This window comes from Homalodisca vitripennis, chromosome 3 (assembly GCF_021130785.1).
Source record: "Homalodisca vitripennis isolate AUS2020 chromosome 3, UT_GWSS_2.1, whole genome shotgun sequence".
Taxonomy (NCBI): Eukaryota; Metazoa; Arthropoda; class Insecta; order Hemiptera; family Cicadellidae; genus Homalodisca; species Homalodisca vitripennis.
This window is the reverse complement of record NC_060209.1, coordinates 138,866,517-138,889,311: the sequence shown is the minus strand read 5'-3', so window position 1 is coordinate 138,889,311 and position 22,795 is coordinate 138,866,517. Positions and strand designations below refer to the sequence as shown.

Sequence of the window (22,795 nt, the reverse complement as noted above, 5' to 3'; positions counted from 1 at the left end):
TATTATTACTAGATATTATATGTTCTTTTTCTTTATCATGTTCTTCGAATATACATTCAAGTTTTGAACGGAGCTCCTTTTCCTTGGCAAGTTGGGCTTCAATTTGATTTATTGTATCCACTAGTACAGAATTTCTATTTAGTAGGACTTCTTTTTCCTCTTTAAGTTTTTCAATTTCTGCTTGGTGTATATTTATAAACTGCTCTTGGTTCTCATAAATGACTTTCCTTCTCATGTTTTTACTCAGACTATTCTATTTGCAGATTACACAACTCAGGTAGCAACCTAGCAAGATTTAATTTCATCTCAGAATTTAATAGAGATTAGTTTTAAGGGAGCTGCTGAGTGGTTTAAAGCAAATTGTATGGCATTAAATGTTAATAAAATGCTCCTTATTTTTAGCTTCTCAGTGGACCAACCTTGTGCTCAGGGTGTAAAATTATTAGGCTTTATTCTAGATACTAAATTAAATTGGTTTGAACATACGAGTTTATTGTGAAAAGTATCTAGAACTCTGTTTTTGTTAAGTAAACTTAGTTATAGGATACCTCTAAGTGCTCTCATGATGGCGTACTATGCTTTTTTTTAATAGTCACGTTTCATATGGTATCAAGCTTTAAGAAAAAAGCAGTAAGAATATTAACCAATACTACTATCCATGAACATTGTAGACCCCTATTTGCTGGTCTTAAGATTAAGACGATTGTTAACTTGTATTTTTGTCTGCTTATGTGACATTAGAGGAAACCACCCTAAGTACACAATCAGAGATATGAGAAATATGTACAATGCCAGAAATAAGTTATTGCTGGATTAACCTTTCTATAAATCAAGGAAAACAAAATTGTTTTCCTGTTATTGGTATAACACTTTTTAATAGACTACCAGTTTCAATCAAAGAGTTACCACAAGCAGCTTTTAAAAAAACTGTTAAGCCTTGGTTATTATAAAAACCTATTTACAATATAAGTGTATATTTTGAGAACAATAACCTATTGAGAATGTTGCCTATTTAATCTTGTTTCTATCTTGTTGATTTTAATTTCAATTGATTATGATAGCTGTTGATTTTAAAGGTATTGTTGACTTTACTATTTATTGATTTTCATTTAGTTTTAAAATATACAAAAGCCTAAAATATACAACAAGCCTTGGAAATCTGGTGACATTGTAGTTTCACTATAAATTTAACATACTGAATGTCTTGTAAGAGATTGTAAATCCCAACAACAATACAGCATTGACAAAGAAACAACATGAATGAACACTTGCCTCCCATCTCACACATCCATTTATTAGTTTCAATGGTTATAAATAAAGCTTTAGTATTCTGGAAATGTATTGTTACACTGAGTTGACATTACGTAGTATAACTATATGAAAAAAGTTTAACTTTTGGTAGTACAAGAACATTATTATTTGTAATAATAATTTGTTCTATAGTTAAGGCTGCAGTCACTAGTCTAAATAAAGAAATCTGTCAGTGATTAATTATGAATATCTATAGGTCAGATGTTGTATTCGATAGTATCAATATTTAAAATTGATAATTGCAATCCGATTGTGTTGATGGCCGTTTATTATACTGTAGCCAAATTAAGTTATAAGAAATTAAATCTATTCTCAATCATATCAGAAGATCAGATAAATATATCAGATTAAATATAGCCTAAGATTTTTATTAATCAATTTCTCAATGCAATCATGATGTTATAGTTACTCAAATTCTGTTATAGTTAGTAATAAAATCTTAAGCTGGTCTTTTATATTTGTTTAATTCTAAGGGTACATATATACTGTATGGAGCTCACAAGTGGAGTAGCGGGAGGAATGTACCATCCACCTGTCAGGGCTCGCTGTCAATCACTTTTCATGCATTTCTAAAAACATTGCACATGCTACAATAAGAATAATTTTTAATAATAGTTTTTTGATTAAAATAACATTATGTATTTAAATTTGTAATTACAGTTCATTGTTTTATTTTGATATGTCTTTTATTTAATTGGACCAATTTTATGTTTGTATAGTATTATTAATCATATTGTTTGAATCGTTCTTTTTTATTTTTGTCTATTATACTATTTTCATTGATTAGCAATTCAAATGTTTGTAATTATTTTAATATGATTGTAACATTGTTAACTGTTATTAATTGTATTGCTACTGTTGTAGTTATGAATTTGTTTCATACGTTTAAACTACATTAATTAAAAAAGTATTGATAAACAAAAATATACAATAATCAACCGTCTTGTAATAGTTATAAATTTAGTTAAATAATAAGTATATATATATACATATAGCACTATACATATGTTAAACGTACGATAATTATCAAAACTTTCGGTAATTAATACATTTCAAGTACTGATTAAATAGTGCACTAAGTTAAGTATACAGTAAACAACAATTAAAATGTTAAATTTAAGTTTCATGAATACAGTGCAGATGAAGTGACACTAGGGTAGGCAGGCACTATGCTAGAGGGGTGGGGAAAGTATAACAGCATATTTTTGGAATGGCTAATTCGAGGAATCCGCTTGAGTCTACCCCGCTCCACCATACCCCTTGCTACACCACACATGAGCTCCCTAAAGGAGCTTCCACTTCCTGCCACATCAAGTTTATTTACTTACCTCAATGCCACATTAAACAAGCAGAGTTGTATTAGGAGTGATTATTAGTAGTTGATGGCTCTAGTCTAGAACATGCATGAGCAGCAGCAGTGTTGTCATATATGACTTTTAACACTTTGAACGGCTTGATAGTTCATTAAATGGTTCCCAGTTAACATATTAACATTAAAAAAATTAATCTTTTCCTGTTGCATAATTCCTGTAACCATTGAAATATTCTGCGCAGGGTATTTCAATTACTTGTACTTTTTGCTGTCAGTAATATTGACTGCCCCAAGAGATTGTTTTTTGATGAAGCAGGATTCCCTATAACCTAAGTGCAGAGTTATTTAAATTGGTATAGTCATCTGAAGAGCTGCCAATTAAGCTTTTAACTTAATGGTTTTTACCCATGTTTGGGCTAGGTACTCAAATTCTTTCTTTAAAGGGAGAATGGCTTAATCTGTGAAGTTCTAAATTTACATGGGCTTAAAACATCTCTACTCCATTTAATGCATCATACTCTTATTTTATTTTGTTATCAACTTGTTTTTTGTGGAATAGAGATAAGGCAAAATTTTATGAAATATCGCTTGGTTTGGACTATTATTACTAGGCCTATAACAATAAGTTGGTAATGAAGTGGTGTCTAAGTTAAATTTTAAATATAAACACTGCTTCAAAATCATAATTATATGTAATTTAGGTTGTTTCACAATGTGGTGGTTACAGTGTTGTTCTACTTGAGAACATGTTCAAATCAACACAAGAAAAAATGTTGATGATTGATTATGTTTTCTGAAAGTTTGATGTGGGCTGGTCTGGAAATGTCTTTGGATGAGGTCACAAAGTTGTGCATTGACATAATTAGTAAAGGTAAACAAAGACACTTCATTTTAATATGTGTATATATTAGCCATTGTTATATAAATTACAAAAATAGAACACTATAACTTAAGGATTGGAATCTTTTCACTCCTTCAGGTGTAAAAAAACTCTTAGGTCCAAAGGTTAAGCTATTGTGACTCAAAAATGTAAAGGGTATGAAGCAATCTATCAAAATTCTTAAAAGTTAATTATTTTTTAAAATTATAAATTCATGAGTATGACCATCCCACAACTGTTACAAAAAAATTAACAAAATTTATTTACTGAATTTATGTATATTAATCCATATGGCGTATAAACTATTCATTTTACATCAGCAATTGTGTTGAGACTGTCAAAACAAAACTTTCAAAAACCAAATTTATACATCAGATTCTACATTCTTTTAAACATAGCCCCTAAGGTTGATTCATCATTTATCATAATTTTCAAGTACATTTAGAATACTCTCTTAATCTAAACTTGCTGCCTACTCCAATACAGCAAGTACTCCAATCGCTCAGTAACGTAAAGACTGTAAGTAGGTGGAACAAAACTTCCCAGCCAAAAGAATGTAATAAAGTTTGAGTCTGATGAGATGCAGTGTGAGGCCTTGCACTAACATGGAGAAGTAAAATTCCCTTTTTCAGCATTCTACATCTATTGTTTAGAATTAAATTTCAATGCAGATTACTCAGGCCTTTTAAAAAATGTTGTACACCACTGACCTACACACTTAAGAAAATTCAGAGAGTGGTTAATTTGAAGTGTCTGTTTTCATAACTTTTAGCTTCAACTGAAATCACCAAATTGTCTGAGATCAAAGATGGACACTCTGAGTAGGTGGACTTCATCGTGACCATTTTAAAATCCTCTAATCCAATTATACAGTTTGCCTTCACTCATGGCAAAGCACTGTAAACTTTACAAATCTGCTGATGAATGCCTGCAGTAGACAGGTCTGCTGTATTATTGACTGGAACTCTCACAGTGTGGGCGATTCAATAATCTGGAATATTTGAAAAACACAGAACCATACAGGTTAGTAACAAAGCTGCAACTAAGCCCAGTTAATTCCAACAAATGCCTTGACATGACACAAGTGGTCATTGCATCGCTTGTATGGACTATTCCCATATACAACTGAAGGGTCCTTACTTAAAAAACATGGCTTCTATAATAATGTCAAGCTGAAATTTTTATATTCTCCTTCCATTACATGTGAGCTGTTGAAGCACATAGACATAACATTTATTTTGCAGTGAATTATTAAACTAGATTTTTTGACCTTAAAAACATGAGTTCTCCAAAATTTGCAATACCAGCTTGTATCATTGATTAAAAAAAATAATAAAAATTGAAAGGCAATAGCTACAGAATATTATGTTAAAAGTATCTAAGTTTGACTCAACAATATTGCAGAACACCTAACCTTTGTTCTCTTTACTTTATTATAAAATAAGTTCACAGATTAAAATATAAATTTAATTATTTCAAAAATAAATATACCTAATTCAAATGTGTCAGTAAACAGTTTATCAGATGTGATCTAAATTTATTGAACTGACAATAGCCAGTCACTCATGGGCTGATTAAAAAGTTAATTTCTCTTCATCTGTAAGAATTGAAATTACGCATAAAACTTTATTTCTACATAGACAAAAATGAGTTCTATGGTGTTGCATGTCCACCCATTGAATTTGGCGAGCGTTGTTGAAGCCTATTACTCAGTAGGCTGACACAATTTCTCTTGTTTGCCAGGGTATTTAAACATTGCATAGCCATATGATTGTCCGCCATTATATCTGTCAATAATGAAATAAGTTAAATACTTGAAATGTTACATTGGACCTCAGTGAAGCCTGTAACACAACCTTGGCTTTATACCTTGTATAAAATTAATGATGCAAGTGATCACTTTGATTATAATTTGTAATGAAATCAGAAGTACAAGACAACTACTATGGTATACAAATAAAGCCACAGTAGATAAGTGAAATGCGTCTATTTACTAGTAAAATACAATCTGTACTGGATTAGTCTATAAATGTTGATTTTTAACAAAACACTGTAATTTGGACTGCTATCACATGTAGCTATTCACTACTGCACAGATGAGATGTTAATGTAACACATTTTACAAAAATTGCTTTCAACATAACACAATTCACAAAAATGGAGGCTAGCTGGTAACAGAGAAGCAACAAGGTTTTAATGAATACCATGTTAAGTTTGTGAAAGCAATTTATACCTATATTGTTTTGCTTTTCTGCTTACCAGAGACACTGTGTTTATTCGGTCAATGTTCTTTGATTATGGACTCAAAATATGAATGGACAGAACTTTAATAAAAAGCTGTAAACAAACTAACATTGTACAAGAACACACCAATAATCATATTTTAAATTATAAATGTTGAGTTCTGTCTTTGAACAAAGGTTTTGAGACTATAATTCTTATGTAAATTATTATTGGTAACTAAACTTTACACTTGAATTGCAATAACTATTTATTTTAACACAAAGGTATTTACCATGATTAAAAAACAATAACTATTACCAAATTAATAACTAAATGTTAATTTAATTAATGAGTTCTAAAAGTTACGAAAATGTTTTACATCATATGTATTTAAAACTCATTGTAAAATGCCTATTGAGCTATGGCATTTCTTCAATGAAGAAGTTTTAGATAACAAATTAGACAACTAACTCCAAAGTTCATTCAGACCACAGACAACTGATTACTATTATTTTATAAACTTGTTGGCATTTTTTGTAATATTGTTGCTGTCAATTCGATCTCTTGAGTTAAAAATTCCAAATTAATATTACATTTTATACAGGGTATTTACAAATTCTTGGGAGATTTTTGGGTTAATTTTGTTATTTAGGTCAAGCCAAACAAAAATGCAGTATACTCGTATAACATCAATAAAAAAATGTTTGGTTTACTATCTGTTTGTATCTATTTTTAGGTTCTAATCTTTATTTTTAAAAACTAGGAAATATAAAGGGATTAAAATTTGGCACAACTATTTTTCTCCCCATCTCATTTTAAGACAAAAATTAATATTACGTTGTCATATTATGTTTGAAGGTGGCAGTGGCAATCTTTAAAGCTTAATAACACAAAAACTAATAAGATTATGCAAGTTTGTATAGATTAATAAAAGTTTCTACATTTGAATAGAAACATTTTGATACCCAGGTTAAAAATATATGTGAATAAATAATGTAGATATATCCTTTTACCTGTTATAACGACATGAGGGTAGCAGTTAATGCCTGTTCATAGGTTAATGATCCCAAAAACATAAACAATGAAAATTTTGTAGTGGATTATAACAGTTCAAAGCTTACATCCACACTATTTATACATTTTTGGTGTAAAGGTGTTAAAATGTTAGTTAAAACATTTAACAACTTTTAAACCTTCCGCCATCTTGAAACTTAACATGATAATTTAATTAATTAAAGTATTATTTTTTATCTCTTTATTTAAGACTGCAAAAACAATAATTTTTTTAACTTGATTTTTTTATCTTTACTGGTTTTTTTCATAAGAAATAAAATCTAAAAAATCACATGCAAATATCAAATATATAGGATAGCCTATGTTTTGTTTGTCTTAACACGAAGAAAAAATTTCCAAAAGATAATTGTAACACTAAAAGAGAGTTGGTAAACACCCTGTATATACCAGTTTTAAAACTTATACTAACAATGTTAAAGCTTTGTTAAACAATTTAACATTTTTCAGACCTATCTGATACAATTTAAATCTTTTGCATATTAAAATATCATACATTAATTCCTTCAGACTCATGATTTCAAGTCATCAGCACAAATCCTAGTTTTTTAAGTGAATGAAACAAAAACTTCTCATACATGTGGTAATAGTACATTTTAAAATAATAATCATTTATAGTGCATGTTAATGATCATGATGTAGTCAACAGATCAGAATGATAGTCAGCAGATCATAATGAAAATTTGATAGTTCCTATTATCAGTTGTCTAGAATCGAGTTTTTAACGGCCCATAAAATGCTCTGAGATGAAGTAGTGCATTAATCAAAGAACACATTATTGAAATTTGATTGATAAGCACACAGAAACAGAGCATTCTCATTAGTGCTTTCATGCATGTGGTGCTCCAAGAGATAAACATGATTATATTATTTTTTAAAGTTGACTATATTGTCATCAGTTTGCTTTAAGAATGCAGTTGGATTTCGGCAATAAATATTTGTGATAAAGACATTAAAAACTAATATTAAAAAAATATAGAATTTTTATTACTACTTACGCAAAACAACAGATATGTCTTGCTCAGGCATGACATTACTAATAACTTGTCTGGTCTTGTGAGCTGACCAGTTCCCTCCCCTTCTCTTGACATTCTCACCCAACAGCTGAAGACGTCATGCCACTTATTTCACCTATGGAGCCTTGAAAAAATGTCTGGTAAATATCTGGTCACCCAAGTTGTTGATAGATTTATAATCCTATATAAATACGATAGGATTCAAGAAGCATTTTTAATCAGAAAACTCAACATTCTCTTTTTGTAAAAATTCAATATATCATGAAAGACGATCAAGGAATAAAAACAATAGTCTGGCTTAATGTCTTCACATGATGGAGAAAATAACTTAGCGGAGATGGTTAGTAAATTTATAAAGCTAGTGTTTATTGAAAACTGAATCAAACAGGTACTTTGGAATAGTTTGATTTATTTCAATACATGTGAGATTTTCTGAACTATTATATTTTACAATTGTTGAGTCAAAAACGTAAAGAAAAACTGATGACCAAAGTTCAACACCTCTGTATGAGTTGGGTGAGGGCAATCGAAAGGTGGGGACAGTAGCAAATCAAGATCTTTAGCTTACACATTATAATGTTGATTAATGCAATGTAAAATATTCTTTTCAACCAAATTAATAGCAAACAAGGACAAAAAAAATGTTTAACAAGGACAGAAACAACTATAAAATGGGGTATTAAAAGTTCTGATAGGAAGTAACATATTCATTCTAGTAGAACATTTAAAAATTTTTAGGATGATATGCAGTTTAGTAAAAGTATTAATACTCTGAGGATAACTAAAATAACAGGTCAACCGTATTGACAGTAAATCTTTGGAAAATAATTGTAAAAGATAACCTCATGTATCATTATTTTCTTTGGTTAAATAAGCTGGGAAAATGTGGTTGACAAGGATACAAAAAACTCTAAAGAATATTTTACATTTTATTTTTTCAAAATTAAAATTTAAAGTCTGATTTTATTTTGCTTTACAAGCAAGAGGTAGAAATCTTTACGCCATTTGGTAATTCAGATTTTTGTCCTATAATCATATGTGTCAAATTATTAATGATTAATGTGCTCATGAAAATAATTCAGCTCTATCCGCTTTAAGAAAAATCTCAACATTGTAAAAATGTCAATTAACAACTTGCAAACAACTTTTAACATTACACAATTTAGTTACATTGTTATTAGTTTTTATTAGTTAGAAACCACTTCATGTTGAAAATAATATTTACAATTTTGTACACACATGATACAACCATTAGCAGAGTATGTTGATATTTATATTCAGTTGATCGTAGTAAAGCCTAATTACAGGTACTGGTATGATACTAATTTTATTCTATACTTGAGCTACACTAAGCAAATATTAGATAGTCTAAGTGCCATGGTTTTAAGTCAATGTTTGGTATTCATAATTGGATGCAACTTATTAAGATAATGTGTACATCATGAAACCCACAGATAAATTTAAGACCATATGAATAATACCCTGTAAATTGATATTATATGAAGCATTAAAATGATTCACATTTTACTTTTTAATACAACTCCAAAAACATTTTGGAGTGATGCACTAGCATCTAATAAACTAAGAATACATGACACTGAAAGCTGAAAAATAAAATAAAATATTTTTTTAATTTTAATTTGAAACAAATGCGTTAATATAATTGAATCGTAAAATTATCAAATTTTAGCTTCATTTTTTACAAATATTGCCAATTTTTTAAGATTTTGCATATTAAAAGTTATCTGCCAAAACAATACAATAGGCTAATATTTATATGATTCTGAATGAGGTTTTAAAATGAGGACATGCTGGGCAGATCAGCATAACAAAATAACATAAACATTCTTAATATGAGGAAACTAATAGTAACAATATTTTTTAATTTATTATATGTGAGACTTCCTTTTACCTCAACTAACAGTTTGCAGATTCCCCACTGGCCAGTGATACAAGACTGACAGAAATCTCGAAAACTCAAGTGTCCAAAATAAACCTAAGATATGGGCATGGAACACTTGAAAAAAAAAAAAAAACTTATTGCCTAAACCTTCAGTTAGCTACAGCCTCAAACTGGAATCTGCATCACTTGTTACTGAGTTAGATCAGAATCTAACAAAAGTGGGTAAAAATCTGAATGTTAACCAGATCAAATTGGCGTTGAACTTAATACTGTGTATTTGCATAGACATAAATGTGATCATTCTTGGCACTGAATATTCAGAAATTAAAAAAGTAATTTGTGCTTTTATCTACGGTTATGAATAATTATGCACATTTTATGAATCTGATTTCCCAAAACTATGCAATTTATTTTAAGTTATTTTAAAGAAAGGGCATAAACACGTTGGTAAATAAGCCTAAACTAAAATTACTACAAAAAATAATACATTTTCAGATGCAAGCAAAACGTAACCAAAGAATGGTATTAATGAAAATAAGACAAAACATTTGACAGGTACATAACACAAAACGTAAAAGTATGTTTCACAATTTTTGAAAATCAGCTTCTATTTATGCACATTGTATAATTGATTAAAATTTGTACACTTCAAGTTTCATCCAATTCAAAGTTACCCACGAAAAGTTGGTGGCACTTGTACTAAGATTATATTAGTCACATTCATATTTTGAACTACACATTTTCTACAATACGAGGCTGCTGTCGGACAGACAAAACAGATACCTGACATAAACACGCAATAAAATAGATATAGAGAAAAAGAATGTTCTTAAAATCACAACAACATTCGATGCAATCTTCGGCATTTCTGGAGTAAGTACCTGAGTTGTCTGGCGATCAGCTCCTGTTAAACAAATGAATGAAGCACCAAAGGGGCTATAATGTGATCACAATGTTGAGCTTGCTATTGCAATACTTTAACATGTTCAACGACAACGCTTATGTTGAAACAACTCATTGCCTAGATCTACAAACAACAAACTAACCTATAAAACACTGATTCACAAAATAGTTGTATCCATAAATACACTCAAGCTAAAAATGCAGTTGTAAATCGTAAAAAACAATGCAGCTCCGGCCCGCAGAGCTTGATTGCATACGTCACATTGTCAAGAAAATCAACAATAAAAATGCGTGAACCCCTTAAGAGTGTGAAAATACTTTCACTTGTAGTTTATTAACAAAACACACTTTACAAGTTATTATTGCTACGCTCTATATTTAATAAGGTCATTCCTACAATAAATCGCTGAGAGAGTGACCATTCAACTAAAACTGATATTCAAAGAGAAAATTAAGAACTGAGATCTTGTAAGTTCCTAAAGATAATATCGCTTTCTACAGCTTAACTAGGAACATACTTTAACCCTTGCTTATGTACAAAACTAAGTGACTGTGTGGTACAACATTTTCCAGAAAATAGTTTTCACTTAAAGCTACTATATAACAAGTTATACCTGTATGTAACAGATTGCAGAGCAGAGATACAATATTTACAATTGAATTGACAGAACATATTATTGTTTCTTAGTTTTCTATAATTCTTTTTATTTAGATTTTAAGAAAATCAAGAGATAAACTTTACAGAATCACAAATAGTTACTTAGAACAAACTTAAACATACAAATATAAAAAAAAAACATGTACAGGTAACAAAGTTAACTATTAGGAATTTCTATAGTTAGTTTAAAAGAACTTGCACTAGTACAAAACACATTAATAATAATTAATGAGGCATAAATTAATACTAAAACTAAATCATAGTAAAAACTTTACAGTTGATTAAAATATGAAATATGCTTTCAGTATAACAAATAACTCAGTTAAATTAATCAAAATAGTATGTCAGTTCTTTATTATTGATATTTCATTTGCTTTAAACAGTTGTTTACCCTCAAATTAAATTAAAACACAAAGTTATTTACAGAGATACTTCTTGAAACTGACTTCATCAAAATGAAATTTCAGGATTAATGCTGATGTATAATAACATTAGATATGTTTGTTTGCCCTTCTCCAAACACTCAAATTGCTGTTCCTGATCTGAGCTACTCCATTCTGCTCCAAATATTTCGTAGTTTCCTTTACTGGCCCTAACCAAACTTTGATACATAATGTAAAGTTACTTCTGTAATATGAGCTTTTTTATGAGTGTAATTATATTATTCACGTAGTATTATGTAACTAGTACAATTGTATAGAAACAATTGGAAGTTTACTGATAATTTTGTCCTATTTGATATGAATATTATGATCTGTACACAAAAAAAAACGAGTTATTCTGTTGTTTTGGAGAAAATAAAATTGATATCGAAAACGAAGTTGATTGGTGTATTGATACTCCTATTAATAAGAATAAAATAAAATACAATGCATCAATTAAGTGTATAAATGTTATTGTATTGCCTTCAATGAGTCGGTCAGTAAACCCTGCCTATGTTATGAAAATCTAATTAATTTAATTGAAATGGTAGGTTGTTTAGTGTTTATAATGCACAATGTTGGTTAAAAACGTGAAAAAATACAAAGTTTACTTTTGATTCCCATCTTTACTTTTGATTAATATTAATAATATTGCCCGATGACATGGGCAGGGTCATGTCCGACTTGGGTGGATATTTCCTGAAATCAAGGATGAATCCAGTAATAGTTTTCGGAGGTGGCCATCTTGGTTTTAGTACAGTAGTCCCTCATTAATCTGAAACTTTTGTTTATAAGGCTCAACTGCTGATTAATAAAAAAATAGTAATAAAAAAGTAATAAAATGCAGATTCCAATATTAGATAATATTTCAAACCACGAATAAAATCGGTACTGTACAACCTCACTGTATCACTATCATTAACTGTACAGTACAACATTTATCATCTTAACACACTACAAATATTAACTGCCATAAGTTATGAACAACACAATAAGCAAAAAAATATAAACTATCAACAAAATATCTCATAAACTTCCTGTATTATATGTACACTATTCTAAAATGGAAAAAAAATCTGTTAAATACAGTGTCGTTATGAGCTGGGATCACAAATTGACGTCTGTGATGACACTCTACCTTTGTCTACTGGCCAAATTACTGGTGGGACCGGACTGGCGGAGGGCCGGACTTTAGAGGGACTACTGTATATCCTTATCTTTAATGCAACAGGGGATTTTGCATTTCAATGCAACATAAAATGTTTGGATAGAAATTTACTCATACTCAAAGCAAGTTCTTATGTTAAGTTAATTTTATTTTTTTGGTTATAATACAAGAGTGATTAAGTATTGTTTTTCCCCATAAAAACATCTTCTTTTTAATCTCAGAGAGGGCCCTGGCCCCTCCCCTGGATCCGCCACTGCCTGAAATCCTGATCCTGTTTACTTTCATAAATGTTATAGTTCATCTTCTTCCTTGAATACTGTTCTGGAAGTGCTTTAGTAGAAGAAATCCTTGATATAAAGATCACAGGCTTTAGAATTATACCACAATTTCAAAATACCATTAGTTTGTGGTATTTTAAGTTTGTGGTTTGTGGAATAAGTTCATATTACATATATGTCATGTTTTTTTAAGAACATTGATTGTTCCATGTTTTACACTACCCAACTAGAGTTTAATAAGAATTGTTTATATCATTAACACTGTCTTAAATAACTTAAGTTTCCAGTGTCTAGTTTTTTAAATTTACATGGTGAAGGGCCTTAGATATGTCTATTTTCTTTTAGGATCTATTGACACTCCCAAAATTAAATTAAAATAAATATTATCAATGTCATTGATATCCACCTTCATTTTGTCTTAGAATTAATTTAGTCATATAAAATAAAAGCTCAGTCCTTCAGTTACAAGTTTTAAATGGTATCTTATAATTTATGATGATATCTTACAGAAAAACCATTCTCACCTTGTTTTACCCTTACCTAAAGGTTATATTTTACAATTGTATAACACAACCTTCAATAGTTTATAACCTTCAATAACCCAATAGGGTTCTGGTTCCATGTGCATCGAATTAGGCTGCTAATATCTGGATTGAAAACCACATAAAATAATTTGAATCACAATGTGTTCTACAAACATTTAAACTGAATTGCAGTTTAATCAAAAGATGTTATACATTAATATGTAAAAAAAGTGTAATACTGTAAATATATGTTACATATGAGGTAATTCAGAGAGGACTAACAAACAAACAAAATAAATTTTCCTTTAAAAAAATTGTGGATAATTCCCACAGTACACTTGGATTATTAATACAATATTTGTGGCAAATTAGGAAATTTCTTTATAAATGTAATGTCAGTTTTAAGATGCACTACACTTTTTATATCTAAACTGCTCATACTATAACATATGAATACAACAGTTGACTTATTGATATAATAATCATACATTGTAGAAAATGCAACAACTTTGAAGCAATTGTGTATTAAGAATATACATGACGAAGAAGAAGTAACACTCAGTATAAACAAATTAAAATCATTCAAAAACACCAGTCAAGGGCTAATAAATTATTTTCTCATATATATATATATTAGTTTGTCTCTTTTCTGTCCATAAAAAAAACTTTAATACCTATAAAGAAAGTTTCAGTGTATGAACGCTCTTCTAGCTATATACTTTGAGCTACACAAACACTGAACGGGGATGTGTATTAAACTTAAGAATACACCAAATGGAATAATCTATTTGTTATTTTATTTGAGCTGCCTTCAATTATGATTAAAAGATACAAAGTAATGTTCTACAACATTCAAAAGCTACAATTCAGATAATAATATGTTTTGCATACTATTTCGTTATATAAATTACTTATTGATCAGCCCTTGACTATTTATTAGGCGCTTTTAATTATAATTACATTATATATCACAATTAAACAGCCTTTATGGCTACATGGATTCCATTTGTTCAGTGAGCTCAAGGATAGGACTTTCAGAGACCGGCTGCATTGGAGATGACAGACTCCCAAGCACTGGCCATGCAAGGTTGTACGCCTGCTGGGTTGCATTTCCTGACTGACTAGGCACCTATAAAGAGAATACATTTTGTAGGTTATATTGCTATGAGATTGTGATTATTCAATGACTATACGGACAGTAAAACTTTCATTGAGAGAACCTAAAAAAAATTAAATCTCTCTCTCTCTCTCTCTCTCTCTCTATATATTATATATATATATATATATATTAAATTAATCTTAATATATCATATCATCATTGAAAGTCCCACTGAGTTTGATGATATATATATATATATTATATATATCATTATATATATAATATTAATATATATATTATATATATTATATATATATATATATATATATATGTCTCTTATTTTATTAATAAATATGGTTTGATTTAAATTAGTTTGAAATTATTTATGCCTATATATATATATATATATATATAGAGGCATAAATAATTTCAAACTAATTTAAATCAAACCATATTTATTTATAAAATAAGGTAGGAGAATGCAACACAGGCTTCACTGAGGTTTCATGCACAATTTTAAATCTATATCTCATTTCATTCTTGAGTAGGCATGCAGATAGATAGACAGACAGAGACAATCATACAGAAAATAATAATTACGTTAATGAGAAATCGTGTCGCACTACTGAGTGATAGGATTCAATGATGATCAGCCAAATACCGTGGTTGTGCATGAACCATCATAGAACTCATTCTTGTCTACGTAAAAATTAAGTTTCATTCAAAATTTAAAGTCTACAGAAGAAATCTTCCTCAAGATGTCTTGCTACATACATTAACATTATTTTCAGGTTTCATAACAATGTTCATACAATAATAGTTTTTTCCGGTGAGTAGGGAGGGTACTGCAGTGCAAGAGTGCACTAAAATCAAATAATGTCACTGACTTTTAACATTGACTTAACACTCTTTTATTTTTTGTTTTACTCTATGAATAAAAATGTCTCATATTAAAATCCCACATAATTGTACTCAGTATGATAACAAATTTAGCTATTCTACTATTTTCTCATCATCATGGTTATCCTTACGATCAATCTAAAAATATTCGCTAAAGCTCAGCCAAATCCCATGGTGTAACATGCACCATCATCAAACTCAGTGCGACTTTCAAAGTTGTTTGAAAGGTTATAGGTGAGATCGTTTTCGAGATATTGTGCGGACATATAGACAAACTAAATTTTTCCAACCACTCAAGTGATATGCTTTGGTAAGGGCTCCGCCAATCACAAATAGGAGATTGTTCTGTTTGTAACAAAAGTCTTTCAAGTCAGTGTAAACTTCCTGGTGCTCAGCCAAAAATTCCTATATTCTGATTCAAAGGGGTAGTCATCCATACATATATGAGGCAAGGTTTCAAGAAAACTAACAATTTTATCAAAGTGGCTTTTAACAATTGAGCCTTATTAGATTAAGGTAATTACAAATTATAAAGATAATACTTTGAAAATGCTCTCTTAAATTATTTGAGTCCTCTATTTACTGCTTATTTACAAATATTAACTCCTAATATTAATATTAATCTGATTTGATAATGTATCTATATTGAACTCGTTGAGTTTCCAAACTGCTCTTAGGGCTTTTATTACTAAAAATTTAACTATCTGGGTGTTAATAAAAAATAATCACATTGTACAAGGACATGAGATTATGTGAATAGGGCACTTAATGCCTTATTGCTTGACTGGATTTTTAAAGATTTACTTAGTAGTGATAGAGGATATGGATTAATGCATGATTTGTGAATAAATCAAAATCATATTAAAATTGTTCACACGCACAAGAGAGATAGTAAAAATAAAGTGTATTCTTACGTTTTTACAATTAAATTAAATGAGAAAAACAAATTGGTTGGAAAGTCAAATTAGAACAAAAATGTGAACCAATTAGAACTTAAAAAGGCAACAGCAGTAAAGTTATTGAACTATTGATTCAAAATTTTAGCTGAGTTTCTTCAAGTGACACAACCAACATAGAGCTGATATTATCCAACAGCAAACATGAACAAGGAACATGTGATATTTGAAAATTTTCAACAGAATGATTTAGACTGTGTTAAGTTAACCAAGGGCATGCTATTATCTTGCTAATCTCTTGAGTGGTAGAAGAATACAGGGAGGGGCAAGTGGCCAAAAGTTTTATAGAAAAGAAATGAGCCAAACTTCAAGGAAGGTGCTTTATGCCATGGCTAAACATAGAGACATTTCTTTAATAACTATGGAAGTTGAAGAACATCTGGTTTGTTCTTCATATAGAATTCAATGACCTAAGATGTGACTCTGGCTACTAAAATGTGTTTTTGCATTTTGAACGCTCATTACACCTAGTTAGTACAATGCAGATCCATGTGCTATGGCACTTTTTATTTAGTTCTATAGGGACTTGAGCTTCACTGATCTTTTGATTACTGGGTAATTTTCATTTCTAGAGAGCCTGATTGTGTTTAGTTAGCTAACCTTAAAATTATAAGCATCATGTCAGTTTTAGGTACAATACTTTACCGAATCTTCGCTAGTGCAATTTGAAGGTAAATGCAATCTTTTTTGGGCAAGGTTGATTTTTATGGCTCTTGGAAGAACGTTACAGTCGTTACAGTAATTATTTATTTAGGTTGAAATTGTGACAACTTCATATTGTATATATCTTGACTTGGTTATCTAGCAATAACGGGCATGGTAGGGAAGGGTTAGGCAAATGGGCTGTGGTGTACTATGATCCTTTGTTAACTTTGCTTTGGCTGTTGATTTTGTTTAGAGGACTGAGGACCAAGGTGTGAGCTATCACATTGATAGCAGCGTATCAATTCTTATACTTTTCTTGACATTATTCTCTTGCTTGCAGAAGATAGGGTCTTCATACAACTCTAAGATAGCAGTGTTACGTCTTTGATCCAGTTTTAAATGTTACACGGTAGTTGAAACATGTTAAATCAGCAAACTTACAAAAATAATAAAAATTCATTTACATAAATTGGACATTTATTCATCTTGTTCTTAATACATACAAATTAATTGGGAGAAACATGAGATATTTTTAGCTTATTGGGTACATTGTTAACCAAGAATGAAATTCATTTTGAATTGCCAAATTGTAGAGAGAATGAGATTGCACATTCACTAATGAAAACAGACTATACTATATAAGCACACAATATATACAGTCCATGTTTCTGTACTTTACACCTTCAGAGGACTGAAAGGTTGGATAAAAGAAATTCTTATGCTTAGGATACTTGACTTTTTGGATTCGGTTATCTACAAAACTTCCATTTCCTCAGTTAAGATTTGATTAGTCTTCTTGGGTAGGGTTTTTATTATTTTACTTGTGAACCGGTTATTGGAGGTGGTGATACTATGGCTAGGTTTTTATTATAAAAGTGTCTTTCTATTTCTTTGTTACACTAGACAATGATTATTCATGCAAATGTGTCGTCAAGTGTTAGTCAGGGCTACATACTGAGCAGGACAGTGTTTGTAATGAAGCTGGTAAATCAGGTTTTCAGTGACACGAGAATGGTTGCCTTATTTGGTAGACTGCTTTCAAAACACTGCACAGTATACAAATCCTCATTAAGAATTCATAATATGTAAAAGAAATTTTACAAAAATAAATTTTTCTTTACTTCTGAGCCAACGCATCCAGTACTTGCCCTGGAGATATTGATATTTTCCTGTAGTAGTTCAGGCAACTGCTCATTCCCCATTTATTTTTATTTAAAAAGTTTCTGATCCATTTCAATGTTGAGAATGATCTTTCAGCAGTACATGTCAGTAATACTGAATTATTTCAATAATAATAATTGTTTGCTAAAAAGTAATTGAAAATATTTAAAATTTGGAGGAGTCAAGACCCCTTGGAATCCCGTCACTGGCTATGACCTGTTGAGTTACTGTGAATTTGCAGTCGTCTGACCCTATGCTAATCCCCTACAATCAAATCTCCATCATCCACCTGCTGATATTTTCTTTTCATGTCAAGCCGAGTCAGCTGAACAGTCGATTAATTTGTCTCATTTCAACCCAATTCAGTAGTGCACAGGCTGACTGATATATAACTACATGTTTTTCGAACAGTACGCTATAAAAATTAGAAATACATGAAATCCTCACAGATAAAAATATTACATAACTTGTGCTGGAGGAAGCACTATTATGATGACTAAGAACTACCATCTGTAATGTTATTAATACTTTCTCCTGCTCTGTAAGGGAGTGGACCTTCAACTTACTTTTCAGGTTAAGTGTAAGGAATGACTATGTAGTCCTAACTTTACCTTTTTATAAAATAAAGATAATTTTTATTGAATTTACTTGCAACTGGAAGAGGCTGGAACTGAGCTGACCTAGCTTTCTTCAGGTCACATGACTGAGATAAAGAGCCTTCTTATTTGGGTGGATACAAAAAAATGAACATTTTAAATTTCAAAATGTCTTAAGTTGCTTATACAGTATGTACTTAGAACAACAGAAAAATAATAACCAAAATTCGTAATTTTGTCTATTAGAACTGGACAAAATCTAGAAAACCATGTGAGGTGGTGTACTATTTATTAGGCACCTTGTGATTAACATGTTACAACATTATTTTTTCACAGTACATTATGTTAAAAACACACAAAAATTAATGTTTAAATATATAACTTAAAAGACCAAAATTTGTTATTTTAGTTAAACTTTAGGTATGATGCGTGACCTGAAGACATTAAATGTGAGTTTTTATTTATTTTCCTGTTATTCTACATACTAATACGTAACTTTTGAGACCTGTTATATTTCATAATTTTGATTTTTTTCGACCCATCCTACTCTTAATAGGATCTCAACAGGAAGTGACTGTTACCACTAACTTACTTATCATGAAAATCCTATCACTATTTTCATGAACCAAGTGCGAAGATCCTTTTAGGACTAAGTGCAATGAAAAATTTCCCCAGCTTCTTATCCTAAGTAAATAAGAAAAATAGTAACAAGCTTTCAATGGTACTGCAAGTAGTGAAAATTGTTTGGTGTATGCAGACAGTTATCTACCTATTTAAAAAAAATGTCTTTTATAAGCTGATGTGATATGATTTTTGATGATATGTAGATTTCTGTGATATGATGCTATACAGAAATCCTTACAATGGTTGAATACATATTAATAATGAAATTGCCTTAAATAGTGCTGCATCAAAACTAGAGTAGGAAAAATATGTGGTGTGTATGTCTAAGAAGAGACTATGTTGACAAATATATATTGTTCATCATGAAAATATAATAGTGATTTATTTGTTTCATGGTCATGAAGTGATTTATTTTTTTAATCTTTTTTTACCTGTCCTCGTATTTATATGTTCTGAACAAGGTACATTTTTAGAAATGACGTACTCCAGTAGACAATTTATCAGTCTGCAGTAATAGGAAGAGTCAAAGAGGTCTTGACTCTTTCACCACAAGTGCTGCTAACTACAAGGTAAATTTTCTCTTCAGAAAACTGTTTTAAAATATAATAAACAAATTGAGATATTTATGACTTTACTTGTAGAAGTCACTATCATTAACCCTAGAAGTGGCCAAAGACACGCCAGTGTAACAAGTCATAAATCTTGCCATTCTTTATTTGCACATGATGTATTATATGGGTACAAGGTAAACAATACAGGTGCATCATCTAAGACATAAAATATAAACTAACATAACTAAAACTAAAATACATTTTGTATATGTAATTTGCACTTACAACAGATAATATGTTTACTGTAACTTATTATCATAAGTCACAGTTTACTTCTGGAGCTTTCTGTGACTTAACCAAGGCTTTTGATTGTGTACATCATGATTTATTACTACACAAACTAGATGGTCTGGATATTAGGGATGACGCTCTTGGCTTATTTGGTTCATACTTGAACTGTCACAAACAGCGTACAAAATGTATTGTTGATGTATTGTTTACCTTGTACCCATATAATACATCATGTGCAAATAAAGAATGGCAAGATTTATGACTTGTTACACTGGCGTGTCTTTGGCCACTTCTAGGGTTAATGATAGTGACTTCTACAAGTAAAGTCATAAATATCTCAATTTGTTTATTATATTTTAAAACAGTTTTTCTGAAGAGAAAATTTACAGGCTTGTTTTTTTATTTAAGGCTCGTTCTATCATGTCCATTAGAGCAGTGTCTGTGGATAGTGATTTTCTAAAGCTGTATTGAGCAGAGCACAATAAACAGTGGGACTCAAGGTATTGCTGAAGTCTTACATAAGTTACCTTTTCAAAGATTTTTGACACATTACTTGTCACAGTAAAAGGATGATAACTATTAAACTCATTTTTGTCCCTTATTGAAAATTGGTCTAATCTTTGAGTATTCCAGCCCTTCAGGAAAAATTTCAGTAAGGAAAGACATTAATTAATTCGGACAATACAGGTGCAATCACATTGACACTTAACTTGAATAATAAGACAGGAGTTTCATCCCATTCAACCATCAGATTTAGCATTTTTTCAACTATACCTCTGCTGTAATCACATCATAAATTGACTTAAATTACTATTAAGTTTCATTGTTATTAGTATGTATCTTAACTTTAGAAATGTTCAGACTATGTACAACAGTGTTGAAAAGTAGTTGTTGACATTTCAACAATCAATTCACTATAACTTGTAACTTTACCACTTAATTTTAAATTCATAGTTTGTAGTTCTGGTATTCAGCCCTAGTTCATTTTTTACAACTGACCAGTAAGCTATTATTATATTGTTCAAGCGTTATTTACATTTCATTTTACTTTGTTTACAGTCTTTTTAAAACATTTAACACAATTAATGTCAGTATTATTACTGAATTTTGCCATATTATGTAAATTCCTTTTCCTTTCAACAAAGACCTTAATATTTGAAATGATACAACCAGTATTTTTATTGTATAAATTTGTTATCAATTTAGAGGGAAATTCTTATACGTACATCCAATAAATGAGCTAAGAAATATACTGTAATCACTATTTAATTTGTTAATATAATATTATTTCTCAACTGATCCAAAAATCTAATAAATCATTTGTGTGGAGAAATCTGTTCATTTTCCAGAGATTTTTTAATTTTAATTTGTAGGGAGGTAAAGGTAATATGAGAGCATTATGGTCTGACAAATCATGCTCAATGTTTGTTAGATTGCGCTTTACATAAAACATATTTGTCACATTGTGGTCAGAACAACTTTCTGAATGGATTGTTTTTCTACTGGGCTCTAAATAATGCAACTAAAGCCATGTTGTTTTAGTAGGCTCTTGAAATTGTTAGTGAAATTGTCTTAAACTTTTATTAAGGCAATATTAAAATCAGCCAAAATCAAAATTATTTTTATTTTTATTCTCATTATTTATGTAGAAAAGACAATCTTAGTTTTTTAAGAAATGCTTTGGTATACAAATAGCCAGGTATACAATATAGTGAAGCTACAAGCAGATTAAGACAACCCGACCTCAACAAAACATTCCTAGAAATATTCTTTATTGAATTTTGTGAGATCAGACAACTGTAGTACTTCTAACTATCTAAGAGAGAGAAGTATGCACAAGTATATACAATACATAAACCACCTTCAGGATTCTTTATGAAAACTCCATCTGTAAGTATTTATTTCTTTTAATTAATTTAATATATGCCTATTGTCATTACACAATGTTCATTTACGCATATTATCTGAACAATATGTAGAGTACTTTCTATAAATATTGAAAATTCGTTTAGTTTTGCGTTTATTCCTTGAATATAACATTGAAAATAGAACCATTTATACCGTTATCATCTGATTTTAAACTTTGTACGTTGCACCCTCCTTTTTTTTTAAAATATAATTTTTTGTTCCAAATGAGTCTTTTGGATAAGGCTTTTTTATATCTTACTTATTTGCATCCTAAAATAGTTTATGGTGTAATCTATATATCATTGCACTCAGAAAAATACGCTTAGTATTTTGGCATAATATACTTGAGGTTAATGTAACAAATAACTTTATAACTAGTTATAAAATTGAGCAGT

At 30.0% G+C, this 22,795-nt stretch overlaps 1 protein-coding gene across 2 annotated transcripts in view; it reads right to left on the bottom strand.

Annotated features, from left to right (window-relative positions):
* Positions 1–5,475: 5,475 nt before the first annotated feature.
* Positions 5,476–22,795, bottom strand: part of LOC124357555 (serine/threonine-protein kinase SIK2-like) — a 38,672-nt gene continuing 21,352 nt past the window's right edge. For both annotated transcript variants that reach the window (XM_046809465.1, XM_046809464.1), the window contains exon 6: positions 5,476–14,798. In XM_046809465.1, the coding sequence (XP_046665421.1) occupies positions 14,661–14,798 (138 nt within the window). In that variant the 3' untranslated portion in view covers positions 5,476–14,660. The remainder of the gene's footprint in view (positions 14,799–22,795) is intronic.